Here is an 11,097-nt window from a genome sequence, read left to right on the forward strand (position 1 = left end):
GGCTGTGCCTAAAATAAATTCCAGGATCAAAATTACTGAAAAAAGAGTAAGTGTATTTGTAAACTGTGTAAGTATGTCCAAATTGCCCTCCTGAGAGGTGTTACCATTTCCTATTCCACCATAAATGAATGGGAGAGGGAATTCATTTTCTTAACTCCTTTTAGTTTTTATTACTGAAATATTTTAAAGTAAATACAAGTATCCTGACTTCCTCCTCCTAAATTTATTCTCCTAGAAATAGGAAAAGTTTTTTAAATTTTATTTTTAATAGCTTTATTAAGGTATATATACCATAAAACATTTGAATTGTATAATTCAATGATTTTTACTAGATGTACAGAGTTCTGCAACCATCACCCAGTCAAATTTTAAAATATTTCCGTTACCCACAAGTGATTCTCTGTTTTCGTTTACAGCCAGTTTCTTATGCCACCACCAGACAGTCACTAACCTACTATCTATAGCTTTGCCTTTTCTGGATATTTCACATTATTAGAGTCATATATATGTGGTTTTTGTTTCAGGTTCTTTTACTTAGCTCACTGTTTTTTAGATTCATCCATGTTCTGAGTTCTTTTTTTTTTTTTTTTTTAATTTGTTTATTTTGAAAGAGAGAGTATAAGCAGGGAGAGGGGCAAAACCAGAGAGAGAGAGAATCCCAGTCAGACTTCACGCTGAGCATGGAGCCCAAAACTGGGCTTGATCCCACAACCCCAAGATCAGGACCTGAGCTGAAATCAAGAGTCAGATACTCAACCAGCTGAGCCACCCAGTTGCCCCCATGTTCTGAATTCTTAAAATGGGTATGTTACAGCTTGTATCATCAGTACTTTGTTTCTTTTTGTAGCTGAATAGTATTCTAATGTGTAGATATACCACATTCATTTACCCAGGAACATTTTCTCTTGTAGCCTGTTAACATATCGCACCTGAACAGATTAATAATTCTCCTGGCATCCCCTAATACTTAGGTTGTATTCAGATTTCTACAGGATCCAGTCCAGGACCATACATTGCAATGTGTGTGTCCTTAAATCTTTTTTAATCTACAGCTGTCTCTTTTTTCGTGATACTAAAGACACCATGCTAGCTGACAATCCCAGCTCTTGGATTTCTATGAATGTTGCCTGTGGTGTTCCTTAGCTTGTTCTTCTATTCTCTGTATTTTGTGTACATTTTGATTAGACACCATTTTTGGCTAGGATTCATCAGAAATAATATTGTTATTTCACACTGTTTCTCATTAGGAGATAAATAGTATGTACTTGTTCCACCATTTATAATGCTAACATTGATTATTAGCACTCTGATTCTTCCAATGTAAGGTTTATATTTTTTCTGTCCTTATGAGTAAAAGGTTATCTTTGTGGTGTTACTTTGGTACCATATAGATGTCCATTTCCTTATTAATCTTCCTTTGATGTTTGAAACACTGATTAATAATCATTGCCTGAATCAGTAATTTCATGAGAAGTTGCAAAATGATAGTATTCTTATTCTGTCATTCTACCTACATTTACAATTGGCATTTTTCTATAAAAAGGAATTTTCCCTCTGCAGTTGGAGCTATTTGTCTCCCCCAAACTATAGATCATTCTTTAAAGCAGAAAAAAAAAAAAAAAATGCTTGTTTTTTCTCTCACACCTTGCCCCAAACCAATAGTTTTCAATTAAGGAGCTGATGTAATAGTGCCTCACTGAAATGTAGTAAATTGATCTTACTCAGTTGCACATATTATATACTTTCCAATATGATATTCTCTTTAACTTTATGGATTAAACAAAAACTTGTAAGGATGTTGAGTTTCCAAACAAGTTTTTTTGTTTATGTGTTCTTCAAGTTATGTTTTTGTTATAATTATATTGTGGTCAAATAATGTCAAATAATGTGGCCTCTGTTAAATTGAGGTTTGTTTTTGTTTTTGTTTTTGTTTTCTTTAAGTAATCTCTACACACATTGTGGGTCTTGAATTCCTAACGCTGGGATCAGGAGTTGCATGCTCTATCAATGAGCTAGCCAGGCGCTCCTGTTAAATTGAGTTTTAAAAAAATTCTTGAAATGGCTTATATAACCTAACATGATCAATTTTTTAATAAATGTGTCCTGTGATTTTGAAAGGAATACTACTATTCTGTTAAACCAAATTTGCTAATACTATTTGAAACATGCATATCCTTATTTTTGGCCTGCTGATGTATTAGTTATTTAGAGGGATTTGTTAAAAACCTCCCATTAGGATTATAGATTTTTCCATTTGTACTCATACATTTAAGTTTGCTTTATATATTTTTGAGGCTATGTTTTTATGTTTATATCGCTTCATGATTGTTAAATTATCTTCTTAGATGGCTCCTTTTATTAGTAGCAAAATCTTGTCCCTTTTAAATACTGTCCATTTAAAATATGTGACATTAGTATTTAATTGCAGCAGGCTTCTGATTGGCATTTCCTGATGTGTTTTCTTATTCACTAATATTAAAACTTTTGTGTTGTTTTGTTTTAGGCATGTATATTATAAGCAGTATAATGGCAGAATTTTAAGCCAGTTTGAGAATCTCTCATCTTTTAGTAGGTGAGTTTATATTTACTTCTTTTTTTATTTTTTAAAATTTTTTGTTTTACTCTTTTAGAGTGGGAGTGGGGTGGGGGTAGAAGGAGAGGGAGAGAGACTCTCAGGTAGGCTCCACGCCCAGGACAGAGCGTGACATAGGGCTCAATCTCACAACCCTGAAATCATGACCTGAGCTGAAAGCAATAGTCAGAGGCTCAACCAACTAAGCTAGCCAGAGGCTTCCATTTATATTTACTTCCAACATCTTATGTGTTTTCTATTTACTATGCGTTTTCTCTGCTTTTTTCCCTCTTATCCTACCCTCTACTGATTTGATAGCTTGCTTTGTTTATTTTTTAATCGGTATGGAAGATATATAGTACATATCTGTTAATTCAGTGCTCCTTCTAAGGGTTAATGTACATTCTTAAGTGAATTTTTTTGCACAGTCTTAAAGTTTATCACTCTCTCCTTGTTCCTCCTCAATTAGATAAGAATATTAACATGTTTTAATTTTGTGAAAATGTTTTTACAGCAACCATGTCATTTTTACATGGTACTTTACTTTCACTTTTTCACATTAAAAAAATTATTTTTGTTCTTTTTCTTCTCCCTCTCTTTTTGTTTTACTCTCTGTATTAATTTTTACTATCTTTTAATTATCTCCTTGCCTCCACTGGTTTCTTTCATGCCATTCCTACCTCCTGAGTTCATTTTTCTACATACTAAAATATATTCCTTTGGTACTTTTCAGCTAGTTTATGAACTTTATAAGTCCACATCTATTTGAAAGTGTCTTTATGTCATCTTCAATTCACTTGAAATCTCTAAAATTCATCTATAAAATAGGTGCAGTAAAACCAACTGGCCCACCATAGAGAGATATTGGGGGTTAGCTAATAATATTTGTTGTGAACACTTCATAAATTTTTGTATTTATCTGTGTGTGTATATATATATATATATGTGGGTGAAGTACTATTATTATTAGCTAATGTAAATCCTGTTAAATTTATATTAGAATTACTATATTTTGAGTGGATTTTAAAAATCATTGCTTACTATGTTAAGATAATATTCACTAAAATCAGAGAGACTTATACCTAATAGAAATATCATGAATTGTACGTGGTCATACTTTGGGAGAAGAACTAGGATAAGACAAAACTCAGAATCCTGACTGCTAGGTTAGGGTTACTACCGCTCAGTGGAATATATGCAAACATAAAATTAAATTTTTGGCTTTGTTTTTATGTATTTACAAAGCTAATACATGAATAGCATGGAAAATCCAAATGATACAAAAAGAAAAACAAAAGAAAGAAGAAATCTTCCAGAAATCCCACAGAATAGAAACATTGACATACTGGTACATATCCTTCTAGAAATCTTGCTCAGCATATGTGACTCTATGGGTTTATAATTATCTTTTCATTTTTCAAAAGGACTCATAGCACATAAGCAGTTTTGCAACTGCATTTTTCATTTGGTAATATATCAAGGGACTATAGGTAAGCTTCATTGTATATAATGAATAAATATATGCTCTTATATGGATGTACCATAATTTGTTTAACCAGTTCTCTATTGGGAGGCATTTAAATCCATTTTTTTTCATATTTTAAATGGCACACAGTTGCCTGCTTATTTCTTTAGGATAAATTGCTAGCAGTGGTATTGCTTGGTCAAAGGGTATGCAGGTTTAAAAGTTTGATACTGGTTTTCAAATTTCCCTCCAGAGTGCCTAAGAATGCCTTTTCCTCTCACACGTACTGAGTATTATCATGTTTTTTTCCCTTGAATTTGCTGGTGTGTGGGGTTTTTTTGGTTTGTTTTTTTAAAAGATTTTATTTATTTGACAGACAGTGATCACAAGCAGGCAGAGAGGCAGGCAGAGAGAGAGGAGGAAGCAGCTCCCCACTGAGCAGAGAGCCCGATTCGGTGCTCGATCCCAAGATCCTGGGATCATGACCTGAGCCAAAGGCAGAGGCTTTAACCCACTGAGCCACCCAGGTGCCCCTGCTGGTTTGTGGTTTTTGTCAATATTTCTGCTTACTTGTGAGTTTAAGTATCTTTTCTTATTTTATTGATCATTTGTAGTTCTCTTGAGAATTTCTCTTTTGGCCATTAATTCTCTCGTAGTATTCGTCTCGTTCTTAATTTTGGGGGCTTACAAGTCTTTGTCATAAAACTTCAATTGTTTTTTTTCCCAGTTTGTTTTTTATCTTTCAACCTTGTTTGTGTTTTTTATTGTTGTTTATTTTTTTCAGTTTATTTTTTTTGCTTTTCAATCTCGTGCAAGAAATTTTTGAAAATGGATTATTTCTTACAGTTGAGTAATTGAAAGGTCTTCCCCACTTCAAAACTATTAAAATATTCATCCATATTTTCTTTTAGTACTTTGAAAGGTGCATTTTTCTCTTACTTGAGTCTTTAGTCCATTGGGAACATTTTTTGTATGTCAGTGCCTCCCTGTTTTTCATGTCTTGCTCTGGTTTCCAAACTTGACTAGTAAAAACCAAAACAGGAACTGAATCATGGCGGCAAGTGAGATTTGCCTCACTGTTTCCTCTTCTCCCAGTTCATCAATGTGCCTGGGTATTTGTGAATAGAGATGGAGGTTCAAAGGGGAAGGGGTGGTTGGGAGGTAGTAGTCGGCAGTCCCACGCCAGGATTGCCTGCTGTGAATGCATGTGTGGAACAGAAGATGAAAGAGAGGACACCAGCACAGTGTCTCTTAGAAGTTTAGCGTTTCACTTATTTTAGTGACCCCCGCGTTCTTATTCAGGAAAGTGAAACTGTGGTAGGGTGACCGAAGACACCTGGTGACGTGAGAACTTAGATATATGTTTTAAGCCTTGAATACCAAGTGCTCTTTTTCCATGATGAAGCCATGAACTCTCTGAATTCTGTGGACTAGTGATAACTTTTTATTTCAGTATCTGTTTCTAGTTCAGAAAGAGACTGGAGGAGGTGGACCTGCTTCTTTCCCCTCTTTGACCTCTGATCCCCTGGCCCTATTAAGTTTCTTCTTTATCTTATAGAAATTTCAAGCATTATTTGTGACTGCTGCATACTATCGACTGTTCATTTGGTGAAATTGAAGGTCTTTCATAGAGAAGAAATAAATCAAGATGGCAAGAAATAGAAATATATTTATGGGTGTGAAACCTATTTTTCTTTAAGTAGTAAGAATTCATAAAGATTATCATTTTTTTTTTAGGATAACTCCTGTGACAATAAAAATCAATTTAGAGAACACAGATGGGAAAGAATAGTTGCCCAGGGAAGAACACAGCTGGGGATGACAGAATCTGTTTACTGAACACTTAATGGCCAGCTACATGTTTTGTTTTGTTTTGTACACGCCATTCCCCATTTACACTGTCCTGACATCTTCAGTGCAGAGATGCGGAAACTGGGGCTCTGAAAGATAACATACAGACCTGCTCACCGCGTTTGTTGAAGGTCAGAGCTGGGGTGTGGACCATGGTCTGTGCCTTTAGAGCCACCTGTCTAAAGTCTGTCTGGCCAGTCCTCGAAAGACCTTTCCCCTTTTTTGGGCTGGAGAGTTCTTCTTATCTTTGCTGCTGCTTTATTTTCTTTGTGGGCCCACAAGCAGTACACCTCAGAACCACAGGCACATTATCACTCTTGGAAACCATGGTTTATAGAACGCACATAACATAACTTCTGTAATAAGATTTGCTGTTTTGAGTTCTTCCCATTATTGAAAAGTAACGGGGCCTTCATTGCCTCAATGCAATTGTAAATGCTGCTCCTCACACAGGATACTTTCCTTCTCTTGGTCTGAAGTTTATGGCTTCATTATGGCTGATTGTTGGAGTGAGGCGTAAAACTACACCTGACATGTACAACAAATGTACAAGCTGTTGTTGGCCAAGGTGTAAATTGAGCATCCTAAGGTTGTGCAGTGTCTAGTAGCCCAGTGAGGAGAAAATGTAAGAAGAGGTTAATTACTTCTGTAATCTTTCCTTTGGGTCTCTTCTGTTTCACATTTTTCCAGAAGCTGGCTGTGTAAGGCTAGTAAGGGGGAGGTGGGGAGGTTGGAGTGGGATTGACAGACCTACCTTTTACCCTTATTATAGCTAGAAAGAGCATAACAGACAAGTCTGTGTTCCTTGCACTCCTGCTGTAGGTCTCTCTCTGTCTTGCACTTTGACAATTATGAGAAAAACTTTGCCACCAAGGTCATAGACTCTAAATGGAGAGGCAAGACACATGTACATGAAACTGGAGAGTATGCGAGAACATTCCATTGTATTGCGTGACTTTAAGTATAGAAAGCACTAGAGAGAGGAAAGATTACTGTGACCAGAACTAGTCAGAGCAGGTACGATATGGCCAGAGAGGACAAGGAGTCTTGAGATCCTGCCATCTTCATAGTATTAAAAGGCAGAAGAGCTGTGTGTCCAGAGACCTAAGACTGACCCAAAGTAGAACCCTTGGGAGGCCAGCCTTCCCATATGATGACATTAATGTACGGCCCACTAACAAATTCTGGCTCCCCAGAACCCTACCCCCAGATGATTGTGGGTGAAGAAATACCATCAGAGCCTCTCAGCCTGCCCCCCATTTTGTTGATCTCTCTCTTCTTCTGATGTCCCTTAGTGTTGATGTAAACAGTCTTCCATGTTTCCCTGTTGCCTTGGGTTTGCCTTCTTCTCCTGTCTCCTTCCTTTCGTCTTCTTAGTGCCTGATATAGTCTGTGAATGGGGAAGATCGAAGAAACACTTAGTGTATGTTTGTCTTTAGACCATGGTACCAGGAAAGCCCTGCGGGATCCTGAATTATAAACCAGCCACATCCTTGGGTTCTAGCACAGAGCTGAGGCCACACTGTCACTGCAGGCTGTGTACTCTGTGTCCCCTACCTCTGTTCTCATCTCAGCTGGGGTCTGTGTAAAAAGCACATGTTCTTGGAAATTCCATCCCATGATTCCGATCTGGCACAGGGTTTCTGAATAGATTAGAATGGAGAACAATCAGTACTAGGGACCCGCCTTTAATTTAAGCACTTGCTTTCCAGATTGAGCACTGAGTTCAGCCAACATGGTAAAAGGGGTGCTGGGATGTGTTTGGGCAAGTAAAAGCTCTGTCACAGTCTTGAGCATTTAAAAACTCTGGAAACGGTTATCCTGTTTGTCTCTCAAAGATTTGTCTCTCAGGTGAAGAGTCTCTGCTTTCCTCCCATCTCATGTGAATAATTGTAGCTACTGGGTTTTCCTTATTCCATGTTTGCTAGAATCCACATCAGATCACACAGCTGAGAAAGGCCCTTGGTTTATTGGGACATGTTGCTGGTAACATCTCCTTGTGTTAATTTCTTTATGTCTTTTCCATACCAGTGAAGAAAAAATGCAGCTTTTGTCTTGGGGTTTTTTTGTTTTGTTTTGTTTTTTTCATTGCAGGTTTATTTTTTAACCCCAGCTACTCATTTCTCAATGTCCCTCTGGACATCCAGGACAAAATTGTATTTCACCAGTTATTTAAATCAAACAAAAAGTATTATTTTTCCCAAAGTCATGAAGGATATGTTTTTAACCTTGATCTTGATGTAAAAAGCTAAAATGCACTCTTGGTTTTTGGTATCCATTTGTTGCTAGTTAAATGAAATTAAGTAGGCTTGGATCAGGATTCTTGGTTTTGCTTGGGAACTTATAACTAATCAGGTCTTTGATAATCTTCCAGAACCTGAGGCTCGTGTGCTTCTGAGCTGCTGTGGATGGCCCTGGCTCTCTTGACCACCCTTCCAAGTAGGATGTCACTGAGATCCCTCAAATGGAGCCTCCTGCTGTTGTCACTGCTGAGTTTCCTTGTGATGTGGTACCTCAGCCTGCCCCACTACAATGTGATAGAACGTGTAAACTGGATGTACTTCTACGAGTATGAGCCCATTTACAGACAGGACTTTCGCTTCACGCTTCGAGAGCATTCAAACTGCTCTCACCAAAACCCATTTCTTGTCATCCTGGTGACTTCACACCCTTCAGATGTGAAAGCCAGACAGGCCATAAGAGTTACTTGGGGTGAAAAAAAGTCTTGGTGGGGATATGAGGTTCTTACCTTTTTCTTACTAGGCCAGCAGGCCGAAAAGGAAGACAAAATGTTAGCATTGTCCTTAGAGGATGAACACCTTCTTTATGGTGACATAATACGACAGGATTTTTTAGACACCTATAATAATCTGACCTTGAAAACAATTATGGCATTCAGGTGGGTAACTGAATTTTGCCCCAATGCCAAGTACATCATGAAGACAGACACTGATGTTTTCATCAATACTGGCAATTTAGTGAAGTACCTTTTAAATGTAAACCACTCAGAGAAGTTTTTCACAGGTTATCCTCTAATTGATAACTATTCCTATAGAGGATTTTACCAGAAAGCCCATATTTCATACCAGGAGTATCCCTTCAAGGTGTTTCCTCCCTACTGCAGTGGGTTGGGTTATATAATGTCCAGAGATTTGGTGCCAAAAATCTATGAAATGATGAGTCACGTAAAACCCATCAAGTTTGAAGATGTTTATGTTGGGATCTGTTTGAATTTATTGAAAGTGGACATCCATATTCCAGAAGACACAAATCTTTTCTTTTTATATAGGATCCATTTGGATGTCTGTCAACTCAGACGTGTGATTGCAGCTCATGGCTTTTCTTCCAAGGAAATTATCACATTTTGGCAGGTTATGCTGAGGAATACCACATGCCATTATTAATTTGACAAAAGCCTAGAGAAAGTCAGGGTACCCTGTGGAAAGCATTAAAATTACTTTAAAATCTCCAGTGGAAAACTCACGGGAAGGTCACTGTGTTGATTTACACTGAACCCAGACTCATGAAGTGCCCGTGGACTGGTGACTGGAGGGTTACACTTGTGATTTATTTAGATGAAAAAAACAGGTCAGGCCCTTTAAAGGCAATAGTAAGAGGAATTAAACATCTCATAAAGGAATTGGAGATTTTTGTTAATAAAACTAATAGGACCAAACTATTTGAACATGTCCTTCTAGAAACTAGAACTTGTTAAAAGGGTTTCATTGAATTATAAGCTCATTAGCCCATAACAACAAAGCAATGTGGAGTCCTATTCGTTGAACGGTCTAGTCAGATAAAGGTTTTGTGTATATCTTACATGGATTACCAGTTTTTAAAAATACAGTTCTGTGTAAAAAACTAAAGTTACGCTGAGAAAAATTTCATCCGTTTTGGTCATTCAGAAGGTACGTCAAGATGTTAGAGCATTTCACGGTTATGAATTACTGTTTAATACTACTTAGGACTTTCTGGTGTTTAAATGTTATGGTTGTTTCAATACTGTATAAAGAGAATAGTGAATCACCCTTCACATTGTAACTTTTTTGTGGTTACTTCACTGATGAGTTTATTATTTGATAGCTCCATTAATGTAAAGTCATTGGTCGTTATTGCATATCAGTAATCTCTTAGACTTTGATAAATATTTTACTGTGGTAATGTAGAGAAGAATTAAAACAAGGTCTGAATTATTGTCTTGTTTTTAAAAAATATAATTCCCAGTGTTTTTATGTCACTATATCTGTCTCATTTTTCCACTTGAAAATTGGGAATAATATAGAATGCCAGGCAGCATGTTTCCTTTTGGAAAGGACTCTGAAGACAAAAAAGAAAAGAGAGAACCTGACAGCTGGGATATTATGTTTTCATTATGAGTGTTGTTATTAATCTGATCCATGTGTGTGCTCATTAACAATCAGTTTGAGAATAAAGAGGGGAAAAACATGCTGCTGCTATTGTTACTAGTTTCACATCAAGAGGAAAGCCTTCATATGTGGTCAAAAGTCATAACGGAATTCCATGTCATGCAGAAGCACATTTCTTCATAGCAGTGGTGATGGAGGTCTCCTCTGACCTACCAGTGGGTCAAAGAAGACTCCTTGCTCCATATTCTTGGGGTTGGGCCATTTCCCATTTTGGCTGATAGGGGACAAGTGATTCCTTTTTTCTGGATGACAGGTAGGCAAAAGATCAAATCCATTGGCAGAAAATATACTTAAAAATATGTAGTTAGCTCTAGTAATACTCAATATTTATAATTCTGTAAGAAATGCTTAATTTCAATCAGACCTATTTTATTTTTCTAAAGATGCATTCATTTGAGAGAGAGAGAGAGAGAGAGTCGGGGGAGGGGCAGAGGGCGAGGGAGAGAGAGTCTTAAGCATAGACTCTCTGCTGAGCTTAGAGCCCGACTCGGGGCTTGGTTTCACCACCAAGATCATGACCTGAACTGAAGTCAAGAGTTGGATGCGCAACTGACTGAGCCACCCAGGTGCCCCCAATTCGAACTATTTTAATGTGTGATTCTCTATAAGATGGTTATTTCCCTTTTCCTGGTCTCAGACCCGATAACCACTTAAAATAAAATCAATTAAATGAAATAGTCTATGGAATCAAGCTATGCCGTTGCTAATCCCTATTCACATAGGAGTCACTTTCTTTGAGACAGATGGTGGTTATTTTTATGGTATGATTAGATTGGTTTTGT

General features: G+C 37.1%; 1 protein-coding gene across 1 annotated transcript in view; it reads left to right on the forward strand.

The window, feature by feature from the left end:
• LOC111149669 (beta-1,3-N-acetylgalactosaminyltransferase 1 (globoside blood group)) overlaps positions 1-10,322 on the forward strand; it is a 24,446-nt gene extending 14,124 nt beyond the window's left edge. The window contains exons 3-4 of the mRNA XM_022506881.1: positions 2,504-2,572; positions 8,263-10,322. Of these exons, the coding sequence (XP_022362589.1) occupies positions 8,297-9,292 (996 nt within the window). The 5' untranslated portion in view covers positions 2,504-2,572; positions 8,263-8,296 and the 3' untranslated portion in view covers positions 9,293-10,322. The remainder of the gene's footprint in view (positions 1-2,503; positions 2,573-8,262) is intronic.
• Positions 10,323-11,097: the final 775 nt, after the last annotated feature.

This window comes from Enhydra lutris, unplaced genomic scaffold (genome assembly GCF_002288905.1).
Source record: "Enhydra lutris kenyoni isolate GAN:26980312 unplaced genomic scaffold, ASM228890v2 scaffoldscaffold2, whole genome shotgun sequence".
Lineage (NCBI taxonomy): Eukaryota > Metazoa > Chordata > Mammalia > Carnivora > Mustelidae > Enhydra > Enhydra lutris.